At 41.4% G+C, this 14150-nt stretch overlaps 2 protein-coding genes across 2 annotated transcripts in view; one reads left to right on the plus strand and one right to left on the minus strand.

The window, feature by feature from the left end:
• Positions 1–14150, minus strand: part of ptprsb (protein tyrosine phosphatase receptor type Sb) — a 113603-nt gene that overhangs the window by 77684 nt on the left and 21769 nt on the right. The gene's annotated exons all lie outside the window — the stretch shown is intronic.
• On the plus strand, positions 7446–10422 carry LOC308286083 (uncharacterized protein; the record flags this gene model as incomplete). The annotated part of the gene is made up of 5 exons (XM_080727043.1): positions 7446–7563; positions 7908–7967; positions 8330–8905; positions 9022–9217; positions 9908–10422. The coding sequence occupies exons 1-5, from the start codon at positions 7552–7554 to the stop codon at positions 10420–10422; spliced, it is 1359 nt and encodes a 452-aa protein (XP_080583169.1). The 5' UTR covers positions 7446–7551.

Raw genomic sequence — 14150 nt, forward strand, 5'->3', positions numbered from 1 at the left:
TTGGGGACCCCCCTGGGGGTCCCGACCCACAGGTTGAGAACCACTGGTTTAGAGAACCTGGAAACCAAACCAATCTGCCATTGAAAAAAATAATAAAAAAATAAAAAAGAGTGGTTGGATTTCACTCCCTCTGAAGTAGTGAGGGACCAATTTCAGGGTATGCAAATGTGGGGTGGGTTTATCACCAGAGCCTTTTTTTTATTTTATTATTATTTTTTTTAATAGAGGGTATGCAGTATGCACAATTGCAATGGCAAATCGGGTGGCAAATTGAGTTTAACATTGTTTAACACGTTTAATGGAATCAGATAGGACTTTTCTGGTTGGATGTACAGTATGGGCTGTCAAGGCCAGAAAGTAGTTTTTGCCACCCAGTAGGCGTTAACTCTGCATAACTTCCGGGTATGATGATGATGTCAGGGGTATACCCTCTACTCGGTCCTTGGAAATGCAGGTTCCACACAGAGATTCCAGGCTATCTACGCAGTGATATTTGTCTGGCCCATGCCAGTCTTTTTGGAATCATTTTAAAAAGTACTCCGTGACCCAGGGAGGATACAGCAACCTCTAGGGTGGAAGTGATGTCACACTTCGGTTCTCTATTTTGGGCGCGCGGTACCGTCGTGTGACAAAGCATAGATGGGGCTCTAATAGAGAGAGAGAGAGTGTGGATGGTTAGGAGACGATGCAGAGGGCAGAGTGGACAGAAAGCACAGGTCAACTATTAGGCCACTACCACCGTCTAGAATGGACACAACAAACTGGTTATTAGGAAACATTCACAAAGTCAAGTATGGACAAAATGGATGATGATTCTGGGATTTATTTGTATAAATGATACTAATAATATTAATAATAATAATAACTAAACTCTAAATGGCTAGAAAATCTAAACATCCTCGATCAACTTGGCATTGTAAACCTCCATTCCTTAACAAGTGACATCATCGTTATTTAGGATCTTCTAAGGACCACGTCTCCTTAAGAAGGACCTTTTCACCCATTTTCAAACTGACCTTTTGTATAATTTGGTCCTCACTAGTAATGCTCATTATAATATGGCATCATTTCTGTTTCTTCACTCTGTGTCTCAGAGGACGGCTGTGGCCACTTCAGAAACCTCTCATCAACGGGTAGGTTTGCTCATTTCAAACAATCGTTTGTTTTTGTTATTAATGCAATAACAATCTCTTCTATGTCAGCATGCTAACTTTCCAGGAAGAGAAAGGCTGTGGTTTCTATTAGCTTGTATGTCACTGGTAGGCAGGTTTCGGAACTGTCCACAGCCCTCCAATGAGACAAAGAGTGAGTAGACATAAATAAATGAGTGCCATCTTTATAATGAGCCTTAAGGACCAAGGTTGACAATAGGTGATGGGCTCCTTTAATATAAAACTACTACAGTTGGACATGGGTACAAGTTTTCTTTTTCTTTTATTTTTTTCAAGGAGAGGGACAGAATATAAATTATACTTTTAATATATATTATACTTGTCTTATTAACAAATAGAAATACTTGATGTCATTTGACAGAGAATGCAAATGCGAGGACAAAAATAATAACTGTAAAAAAAAAATCTAAACAAAACAGAAGGGGATTGGGGGTGGGGGTTGGGGGTAGGCGGGGCAGAAGCCGAAAAGACACCCAGAATTGGACAGAAGAAATTGAAGACAAAGAGAGACACAGTTAAAGAAGACAAAATGAAACCAGAGCTGTTAGAACAGATTATGGCAAAAGCATCTCCTCAAGACCCTCCGCATGCTGGAGCGACATGGGGCTGCATCCATTCATGCAGCACACAGACATACATGTACATACATACACGACATACATGTACATACATACGTACTGTACATTACATTACATACTGTTCGTAAAGATGTGACAGCTGACCTCTTCACATTGCCCTGACCTGTCCCTGTAAAGTCATGTTTTCCCAATACATTCTCACTCCCGAGAACTTTCGTTCCGGGCACTTTCGCACTCCAGGAACGCCCAAGTGACGTTCTCAACCCTTAAAAAATACAAAACGGTGGAGGTGTGAGAGGCAACGCCGGGCAAGCCGTAAAGGCGAGCGAGTCGACGTGCTGAGTGTCGCGAAGTCCTCTTCAGCCGACTCAGCTACGTTCGAGTTCATGTCCCAACAGGGACAGAATTGTCACTCATATCCCCTCTAGTCAACATGTGCCGTTTCTATCCCCGCTTTCGAGTCAAACGTTTGACTTCTCGGGACGTCTGTCACCCGTGTGCCGTCTTGGGAGTGAGAATGCATCGTGGTTTATCCCTCCATTGTTGTGCCTGATTTGCCTCTTTGTCTCCACTGACTTGCCACCATTGAACTGCCACTGGCAACCCCCCCATCCCCATCCCCACCCCCCCTTCTCCGAGTCCAGGCTTGGACTTCCCACAGAAGTGCCAATGGCAGAAGACCCTTTGAAGTGGTCAGATGTCCCATCTGTACAAAGTACAGTACATACATCTGCAGAGCAGCATCACACACAGTCAGTGCTGTCACCACAGCCTGGCGCACGTTTAAATGAAAATGTTCATAGTGGTTGTCAAAGTGGGGGTCTATGGAGAGTAAAATATCTAAATAAATAAAATAAAATAAAACACTTAGATCACCCAAAACATTAATTATTTTTATATCAATCCCATCAAGCCTTGAATTAATGAAGATTATTATATATATTTTTTGTCACATTCCTGAGTCAATAATGATGACCGGCAGAGTCTCCGGTACAGCCACCCACCCGGTCATCAAATATTAGCTCAGGAATGCATCAAAAACGAAATAAATCTCCTTGAATTCAAGGCTCCACGGGGTGTGTAATTGTTAGAAAATAGGTAATCCTTTGGGTGAACTAGTCCTTTAAGCCCCATTTAATATTGTAGCTCGCAATGTGTTGCAACTGAGAGCTTGTGAGCTTGTAATCTTTTTTTTTTTTTTTTTTTTTTAACTCTTATGGGGTCTCCCTGGCACTAAATATGTTTGAGAACCACTGATCTGTCAAGTATGGCACAGTCCAAAAGAACCACACACACACACACACGCATGCAGAACATTGGGACAGTTTGTTGATAGACTTTACATAATTCATTCATATATATGATGACCCTTGTATTGTATATTAATTCATATTTTCACTGTACAATAATATTTATTGGTCTGCAGATCACTATATTATATTGTTTCTGTTATTTCCCGCAATTAATTTGCACAGATTGTAAAATATAGTTTGTGTCACGAGTGCATTCCACATAGAATGCCAATAATACACATCAAATCTTTTTTTTTATCCCAAATAAATGCACCACCCTATATATTTGCCGACGCAGTTTTCCTCCTTAACTTAAAAGATTTGCAAACATTGTTTCATATTTTTTCAAGATTAAAACAAATAAATAGCATATCTACAAGCCTGCATATCTGCTATTTTTGAATAAAATCATGGTTAAAGTTAACCTGACTTTCGCCAGATGGTGACAGCATTGCGTTGCATTGCTTACCATCTGGGCTCGCTCCGGCAGAACCGATGTAAGGGGCGGGCCATTTTTTCAAATTCTATAGCAGGTGATTGGATATGGCCGTCTCTCTGTCACAGTCTGGGAGTGCCAACTCCAACCACTCATATTGGCCTGTCTGCATGACGTTGCACCCAGAATCTGCCTCCTGGGTTTCCACGTGGTCTGCAATCAGACTCTATTGGCTCAGAGCCGCTCAGAGCCCGCCCATAGCTGCCGCTGATTGGTCCGGCCCGGGACTTTACGAGTGTTATCAACTCTGCCGGACCGAGCCCAGATGGTAAAGCAATGCAACGCAATGCTGCCACCATCTGGCGAAAGTCAGGTTAGGTTAAAGTGGTTAGAATCTAAAGTGACTATCCTTTTGGGCTCCTTGAGGGCGTTCATGGGGTCGCCAGCAGCGAAATGAGGAACCTCTTTAATCATACTCTACACTAGAACTATTCAAAATTGAATCGAGCTATGAGCTAACAATGTGTGTGTCGCTATATAGGATATATTTGAAAAATTTGAAAAATTTCGGGGGGAAAAAAAAACATGTTGATAAATTGAGGACATTTTGAACACAAATCGTATGGGGGATCCCTGGCACAAGATCCTTTCAGATGGGGGTCGGCGGTCAAATACATTACGTTAATTTGGGGGTTGTAAGAATGCTTGAGAACCACTAGTTTATCTTCTATGCCAAACAACAATATGAACTTATCCCCCCTGGGCAACCTTGATACAAGAGCTCACATCATAATAAGCCAGCAATAAGCTGCCTCGTCACAAAGACCTCAGTTCCGCTCCAAATAAAGAATGTGTCAAAATAAGTGTGTCAAATACACCGACCTAAAATGCCTTACGACAGAGAAGGGCTTCATAACGACGGATAATCCCTCCTATGTTGCAGCGCGCTTCTCTTAATCCTAAACTTAATCGAGGCAGTTTTGCCGCCAAAACCGCTTCACCCTCTCCTATAAACTTTATGAGAGGCTTTCATTCTTTATTAGTGGCAGTATCATTAGTCCTAGTAGCGTCTGCGGGGAAGGCTTCGCGGTGTCTGCGGAGAGGGCTTCGCGGTGTCTGCGGAGAAGGCTGCAGGCTATACGGTATACCGCACGGTGCGGAGGACCTTGGCTTTGACAGGGGGATTACAGGCGGATCACAGCTCTGGCTGCTGTACCTGCTGGACCGACGGGCCTGACATTTACACAGAGCCCATCCATTCCTGTCTGCCTCAAGGACGCAGCTTTCGTTACCTACGGTATATTGTATAGCCTGGGCTGTGAGAGTGTAGGAGTTGTTCATTAATATCCTCCCTATACCACGCTAAAGATAGATACCTGAGAGATAGATGTGCTTAATTTCAAATGTTAGTCAACAGAGGCGTATCGGGGAGTGTTTCACGGTTAGCTACTGTATATGAGTGGGAGTTATTCATTAATGTCCTCACTATGCTACAGATAGATAGATTCACACTAACCGGAGATGGTTAAATTTCAAATAGTTAGGCATATGATATCAGGGAGTGTTTCACAGTCACACCAACAGATAGAAACAAAGAATTAACCACTGAAAACTTCTGTTTGTGGGGGAAAAACAACGCCCAGAGTTGCAAATGTCCCCCCCACCCCCATCTACACCAAATCTTCAAGTGTTTCAAGTGGTTAAATAGAAACATTAAAACTGCAATCCATATGTTTAGTGAATAAAACATAATTTCTGAACAATCTTGCATCACAGAGAACATTAATACAATATACTGTAACTAGTGAAACTGCGGTGGTTGTATTTGAAATCCATGCTCTTTAATTGAGAAAATGTATACATTAATACTGGTTGGCAAGGGGTGCTACTGTCTGAAAGTCTCAAATGTATTTCTCTGGTGAGAAAGCAAGCATTGTCTAATTGGTTCAGTGGTAGAAACTCGGGTCTGAGTGCCGAATGTCTGCAAGACATGAAAGTTATTAGTTGTAGCTTAAATATAATACAAAATGATGATTATTAAAAAGTAATAAATTGAGCTGTGAGACTATATTTGCGGCTTTATACAGAAGCAAACTTTTCATCCACTAATCAGATGAAGCATAATCGCCTTATTATTACCATTTTTTTTTAATGGAATGACCAGGCAAATGGAGACATTTTGCAGCAGAGCACATGTAGACACACTTTCAGCCAAAATGCTACAAAAATGTACACTGTACGCACACACACACATGATGCAGCAATATACTAGAGGCCACAGTGTGCCGTGACATGTCAGGACAGGACAGTACACACAACACAAGACGACAAAACGCATGACAAGTGAGGAACTTGTTCAATAACCATTCAAACACAGCAACATGCCATGCACGGGTGTCAGTCAGTCAGTCAGACAGACAGACAGACAGACAGACAGACATGACAGACAGTCAGACAGGCAGTCAACACATGCATGCAAGGTAGGCTCTCTCTTTCTCTCTCTCTCCCTCTCTCTTCATCTCACTCTCTCCTTCTATGGAGTTATTATTGTAACTTAATGGAGAGAACAGATTTCTGATGTTGAGCAGTTGTATATTGAGATTTGTGCAGTCGTACCTCTGAATTTGCAGACTTGTATGATGGAATTTGAACGTGAAAAGGAAAAAAAAATACAAATCCCTGTCTACACGTTCACAAATCGTCTTTTGCTACCTCAAATCCCCTTCTACACTTGCTCAAATTAGTTGAGACTGTTGCTCTCTAAATTGAAACATATTCCTCGATATGCCGATGCAATATTTGGCAAAAGCGAGCAGGCGACACTGAAAAAATGCGAGCATCTGCACATGATGATTCCAGAGGTTGTAAACTGACATCTGTACGTACACATTTACTTTTACAACCTCAACTGCCTGTCTACACGTTCACAAATCGTCTTTTGCACCTCAAATCCCCTTCTACACTTGCTCAAATTAGTTGAGACTGTTGCTCTCTAAATTGAAACATATTCCTCGATATGTCGATGCAATATTTGGCCAAAGCGAGCAGGGGACACTGAAAACATGCGAGCGCTTCTAATCTTGATTTGAGAAAGTGTACATGGCGATTTGCGAGCGTGTACAGACGAATCTGAGCGAGCAGAGGTCTGATGGAGGGAGCGAGAGCACAGTGTCTGTGAGATGTGAGGGAGGGATTTAGAGATGGGATTTATGGCTCTTTTGAGTGAGCCGGATCTCTGGGATCCGTTCCTTTCAAAGAGCCGTTCAAAAGACTCATTCTCATTCTAGTTAGTAGTTACTCTGTAGATGTTTTTTTATAATTACAAATAACTTCAAACCTATATACATTTATTTCGGACATATAAAGGTACATACCTGCCATTTGAAAATAGCCGATCTACAAGCTTGGAAGACATGTGATTATATTATAATCATTATAATACAATATAAATTTGTATTACAACTATCCTAAATTATAATACACTATAATGGATTATAACAGTGATTGTAATACAATATAAAGTATTAATGTATTACTATGATAAATAATACGCTATAAAAGTGGTTATGACACAATAGGTAGGCCTACATACCTGCCATTTGAAAAATAGCCGATCTACAAGCTCACAATGCGTCGCATTGTGAGCTTGTAGATCGGCTATTTTCAAATGATTTTTCTAAATTTTTTCTCATTGGAAAACCTGTGAAACAGGACATTCTGCATAATGAGTACGTTCTAATATTGGTAAGTAGGCCTACATTTCGATACAAATAGACTACTGTTTTGCTTTTACTCAAGACAACATTCCAAACTTCTACTTGATTGCAGTATTGATATTTTTACTTAAGTAGAGAAATTGAGTACTTTTCCCATGTTCATTAGAAAGGAACGGCTCCCTACTATGCCGTTCAAAAGACTCGATTCGTTCATGAACGTCCCATCTCTACCGCAGTGTGCTGTGCTGCAGTCAACCTGATGCTATAGGCAGCTAAATGTATCATCATAAGTGGAGATAAGCAGCGTACAGTGTTGGAGGAAGACATTATGTGCGTGTCTGCGTGGGGAAAATAGCCATGATTTTCCAGGTACAGTATACATGTTTTAATGAATACCTTTGCGCGCCGCCGCATCCTGCCATTGTTTACGTGGTTAGCTTGTAGCTAGGTAGCATGGCTAACACTCTAGTGACATCGCTTGTTATTCCTTAAAACGTAATAAATAAAACGTGGTACATGTGTACAGTTTTAGGCTATGAACATGATTTTCTGGAACAGCGTTGGACTGCCCAGAAGTGCAAGATCTCATACTCTCATTACTCCGACCTTAGGCATTGTTTGATTGATTGATTGATTGAAGACATAATTAGAAGTTTGCAATAGAAAAAAGTACAGTTTCATGACAGTACAAATCACTGGTTATCTGGTTACAGGTGCTGAAGGCAGCCTCAGATGAGTGTGCAGACCTGTATTTTGGATTATGCCCAAAGGAGGTGAGAATAGATTGAATTATTATAACTTGTTAGTGTAGGCTATGTGTGTTAAACATTCTTACATAGGACATTGGTCTCCAATTCATAGATAATTTAAATAAATAGGCCTATATATACATTTATTTTTATTTATTTATATGAATATATAAAATAAGTGTGTGTGTGTGTGTGTGTGTGTGTGTGTGTGTGTGTGTGTATATATGTAGGCCTATATGGGTAAAAATAAATGTGTGTCTCTCACACACACACACACACACACACACACACACACACACACACACACACACACAGTAGGCTATATAAAAACAATATAAACACTATAATTATAAATAAATAGCCATATTTTTATTTACATTTTTCAGGTCCGCAAATTTGCATACCAGCTTGCCAACAGATACAACGTGAAGTATCCAGCGTCATGGAACAAGAAAGAAATGTCAGGGAAAGATTGGTTCCGGGGATTCATGCGGAGGAACCAACAGCTGTCCATACACCGTCCAGAGGCGACTAGCCTTTCACGTGCAACAAGCTTCAACAGACACAACGTTGACGCTTTCTTCAGAAACCTGTCTACTGTCCTGGAACGCGCCACCCAGCCCTTTGAAGCAATGGATGTCTGGAATATGGATGAGACTGGTATTACAACTGTCCAGACCCCAGACAGAATTGTCTCCAGGAGGGGGGTGAAACAACTGGGGGCAATGGTGTCAGCTGAGAGGGGCACCCTCATCACGATGGCTTTTGCAGTGAACGCCCAAGGAAATAGCATTCCTCCCATGTTCATCTTTCCCAGAGTGAAATTCAAGCCCTTCCTGATCAACGGTGGCCCTCCTGGCTGTATTGGGACGGCCAACGGATCAGGATGGATGCAAGCTGAAGATTTCGTTGTGTTTCTGAAACACTTTGTAAAACACACACGACCAACACCAGAGAACAAGGTGATTACTATTTCTATGCATTTGTTATTGATGTTGATGTATTGATGCATTACCTTGCTTATTGTAAATCACTCTGGATTAAGAGTGTCAGCTAATCATAAATTGTACATTTTAAGGTGATCCTCCTGTTGGACAACCATGGCTCGCACCTGTCTCTGGAGGGAATTGACTTCTGCAGGGACAATGGGGTAGTTCTCCTGTCCTTCCCACCCCATTGTTCCCATAAACTGCAGCCGCTAGACAGAACGGTATATGGGCCGTTGAAGCACTATGTCAATGCTGCTGCCGATCGATGGATGAAAAACAATCCAGGTAGCCTAATGATAAATTATATAAGTGTGTGTGTACATAGGCCTATGTGTGCGTGTGTCGCATATGTTCAAAAGCAACTGGAAAACCTGATTTTTGTATTTTCTTTTTTTCTTTTCTTTTTTGTTTTACAGGCACAACATTGGGGATCTATGATGTGCCTGGTATTGTGCAGAGTGCTCTGCCATTTGCAGCCACCCCATCAAACATCATGGCTGGGTTCAGAGTGTCCGGGATCCATCCCTTCAACCCCCAAGTTTTTACTGACCAAGAGTATTCCCCGTCGAATGTCACCGACAGGCCTGATCCCTCCGTGATTGTCCCTCAGCCCCTCCTCCTGTCTCTCCTGAGGCTCCATCCTCAACTCCTCTCTCCCCTGAGAGTCTGGTCTCCTCTGGCCCCAGTTCTGCTCATCCCACTCCTGCCATTCCTGAGAATTCCTCTCCTATTCAGGTAGGCACCATTGTTTTTCCATTGATTTACTGTACGTATGTAGGCTACAGTATGTATGTGAGTGTGTCTATAGTGCCTAGTAACATTCATAGTTAAGGTCACTGGTCATCAATTCATAGATCATTTAAATAAATATATTGGCCTAGGCCTGCATATAAATAATATAAATAAGTAATTGGCTAGATAAATTCATAAATACATTAATTCATAAATAATATGAAAATGATCTCTTCTCCTCAGCCCCCTTCTACTTCTCTTTCTCTTTTTACGATGAAGCAGCGGAGGTGTTCAGTCCGGTTTCACTGCGCCCTTTCCCGAAGGCTGGGGCCAGGAAGGCGACAAACAAGGGGAGAAAGAAGCGGTCAACCGCAATATTGACCGACACACCAGAAAAGCTGGCCTTGGAAGCGGAGAGAGATAAGCGTCTGGCACCACGCAGGCTTAGTATGCCTACCAATGTTCCAACTACCTCAAAGGCGACCGCTGCACGCTCTTCTCTCTCCTCTGCCAAGGCCACCACCTCGAAGGCTACCTCTGCCACGACCACCGCCGCTGCCAAGAGGGTGACCACCAAGAGGGCGAAGACTACCAGCTCCTCGGAGGCTGCTGCCTCCTCTGACGAAGAGTGTTGTGTTTGTGGGGAGGACTTCCAGAGTTCAAGGCCTGGAGAAATGTGGGTGAAGTGTAGCTGCGGGGAGTGGGCACATGAAGAGTGCACTGAGGGAGAGGCCATCTTCAGATGTCCCAACTTTTAGCTCCATTTTATCTTTTTTAAAGTAGTGAACATAGCAGATCTACAAGCTCACAACGTGAGCGTGAGCACGTTGTGTGCTTGTAGATCATCTATTTTCACTACTTTGGGGTCTCAAAAAGAAATAAAATATCTCTTTTGGGTCTTAAGCTAAAATGATTGGGAACCACTGGTCAAGATCCAATTTGGATCCATTTAAATAGGCTAGTCAGTGTAGGCCTATATAGTTTATTATACATTTGGGATAAAAAAGGGGTAAATAATAATAATTGGCTTCTCTAATAATAATAATTGGCTACTCTAAAATACTCTTAAGTTTTTGTAGTTCTGTAGTTCATGTTCTGTTATTTACATTTTGAATGAATGTAGCTCCTAGGCCTATTAAGCACTATACTGACCTGAAAGGTCAGTTTAATAAAGGCCTAGCTAAAAAGTGTTCTACCTCTAATTGGCTATTCTAAAATAGCCTACTCATTCTGTAGTTCATGTTCTGAATGAATGAATGTAGCCTATGCCTTTTAAGCACTATATTGACCTGAGAGGTCAATTTCATAAAGGCCTAGCTAAAAAAATGTTCTACCTCACCTTGCGAATGTGATAATCCAATGTGATGTGAAGTTTTCATCTGGGGTCTGTCTTAATGTAGGCCTAATGATGTTCTGTTTTTTATGCACTTGAACAATTGTTTACAATATGCACAAGCTATGTGTTAATTGCACTGAAACTACCTGTTCTATTCTTTCCAATGCACCTTTGATGCAATGTTTCCTCTGCATGAATCCCTGGAACCAATCTTTCCATGACAGTTGCAATAAATTAATGCAAAAGTAAAGGAGTTTCTTTTCTGACATTGACTGTTCTGTTGGTTGATTTGGTGTGTAGTTATTTATTTGAGCCTGCAGGGGTCAGTGCAGATATCCATGGTCATGACAAAAACTCCATATTGCCATATTAACCTGTCATCCAACTATTCTAAATCAGATTGGGATTGTAAACGTCTTTTTTAACACTCAATCAATCAAACTTTAACTTTAAAGGTCTAATCAATGTGTTTTTCCAACAAGGAATGTGGACAAACGCACTGAATGGTAAGTTTGAATAATAATCTCATCTTTGATACATAATTTTATCACATCCTTGGTATGAAAACAAGGTTAAACAGTTGCGTGAACGAAGTATAATTGATTTGACCTTAAAACGAGTAGTTTAATGATGTTTTTTAGCCGTGTTACATTTAAAACACCTGGTGCTACATTTATTACGCTGTGCGCTTTATATGTAACATCGGAACAGCGTCCACTTATGGTTTAATAACTCACAACCGGTTTCATCAATTGAAAAACTTTAAGCGGTTAATGATAGCAGACATGTGTAGGTCCTTGGCTTGCAAGTATTACATATGAAGGTTAAACGGCCACTGAGTAAAATATTCAAACGTGCAAAATGTTACATTTGAAGCGGCTCCCCTAGTTGTAATACATGATAATAGATTATATTGTGTCATAACCACTTTTATAGTGTATTATAATTATCATAGTAATACATTAATACTTTATAGTGTATTATAATCACTGTTATAATCCATTATAGTGTATTATAATTTAGGATAGTTGTAATACAAATTTATATTGTATTATAATGATTATAATCACAGGTTTTCCAATGAGTAAAAATTTAGAAAAATCATTTGAAAATAGCCGATCTACAAGCTCACAATGCGTCGTAGATTTTCAAATGGCAGGTATGTACCTTTATATGTCAGAAATAAATGTATATAGGTTTGAAGTTATTTGTAATTATAATAAACATCTACACAGAGTAACCACTAACTAGATTGGAAAACCTGTGAAACAGGACATTCTGCATAATGAGTAGGCCTAGACTACTGTTTTGCTTTTACTCAAGACAACATTCCAAACTTCTACTTGATTGCAGTATTGATATTTTTACTTAAGTAGAGAAATTGAGTACTTTTCCCATGTTCATTAGAAAGGAACGGCTCCCTACTATGAACCCCTATCGTTCATTTCAAAGCCGTTCAAAAGACTCGATTCGTTCATGAACGTCCCACCTATGAGACAGTCTTTTGAACCCGGCTCACTCCAAAGAGCCATAAATCCCATCTCTAAATCCTCCCTCGCGCTCCCTCACATCACACACAGACACTCTCCTCGCGCTCGACTTAGCCTCTGCTTGCGCACAGATTAGTCTGTACACGCTCGCGAATCGTCTTTTGCGAACCTCAAATCCCCTTCTACACTTGCTCAGATTAGTTTAAACTGTTGCTCTCTAAATTGAAACATATTCCTCGATATGTGGATGCAATATTTGGCAAAAGCGAGCAGGCGACACTGAAAAAATGTGAGCATCTGCACATGATGATTCGAGAGGTTGCAAACTGACATCTGTAGTGTTTTTTTTCCCCAGATTCCATTATACACGTGTGCGCTCTGCCCATTCACGCACACATTTACTTTTACGACCTCAACTGCCTTTCTACGCGCTCGCAAATCCTCATTTTTACATGCTCGCGATATTGCAACATAATCATCGATATGTCCCTTTCAAAATCTGGCAAAACCGTGCAGGGTACGATTTGAGAGCGTGTAGACAGGATTCGTATTTGCAAAGAGAAAAGCGTGCGAGTGTTTGAGTTTTTTTTCCTTTTCACGTTCAGATTCCATCATACAAGTCTGCAAATTCAGAGGTACGACTGCACACATCTTAATATACAACTGCTCAACATCAGAAAGGTGCTTACATAGTATTGAATCAATAATAACTCCATACCTTCTCCCTCCATGCAAACATTGCCTCTTTTTCTTTTTCTCTTTTTTTTGAAGAAGTCTTCCAATTCCTGGGTCTCCATGACAACCAGATCGTTCGTTCCATGCATAAAATGTTGATCGGGGGAGTGAAGGCAAGGAGCAAGGACTCTGTTGCTGCACGCAACGCAAGGACTCACAATGCAGTCCATGCACTCTGCTGCCAAGACGCACCCACCACTGCCCCCCCCCCCCCCCCCCACCCCCCCACACACACTATAGCTTTACCTTGAACCCACACAAAAGATCCCTCTGGATCGACTATAACTTCAAATATATTGCTGGATATTCTTTTACTTTTATTGATTTCTTTATACAGTTCTGTGTTCAATTAATCAGGGCTTTTGTTTTGTTGTTGTTTTTTTTTCATTAAAAACCCAAAGACCAAAACCAAGGCGTAACTAAAGGAAAGATAGAGCACACCAACCTTCTCGTAGCTCTGAGGGATGGAGGGGGATTGATGCGGAACACAATGACGTGAGGGGGGAGAGAGAAAGAGAGAGAGAGAGAGAGAGAAAGATAGAGATAGAGATAGAGAAATAGAGAGAGAGAGAGAGAGAGAGAACGGGGAGACACAGAGAGAATAAAAACGGCCAGTGCAAAGCCACACGCTCTGCACCGCGCGTGGACGTGTGTCCACCTCACACGCACGCACACACACACACACACACACGCGCGCTCGCACACACGCTCGCTCACTCGCTCGTGTGCGCACACACCTGTGCGTTCAGGTCTTCACCTATTTTCAGCCTTCACATAATTGGTCCTCACTAATGCTCATTATACGAATGACATTTTCTGTGTCTCAGAGGAGGGCTGTGGACATGTTCAGAAACCTGCCTACCCACCACAGCGACATCATCTCTAGGCAGGTTTGTATAAGTGCACCGGCTTCTATTTCAGCGCG

Source organism: Nannobrachium achirus (assembly GCF_963921795.1).
Source record: "Nannobrachium achirus genome assembly, chromosome: 5".
Classification (NCBI taxonomy): Eukaryota; Metazoa; Chordata; class Actinopteri; order Myctophiformes; family Myctophidae; genus Nannobrachium; species Nannobrachium achirus.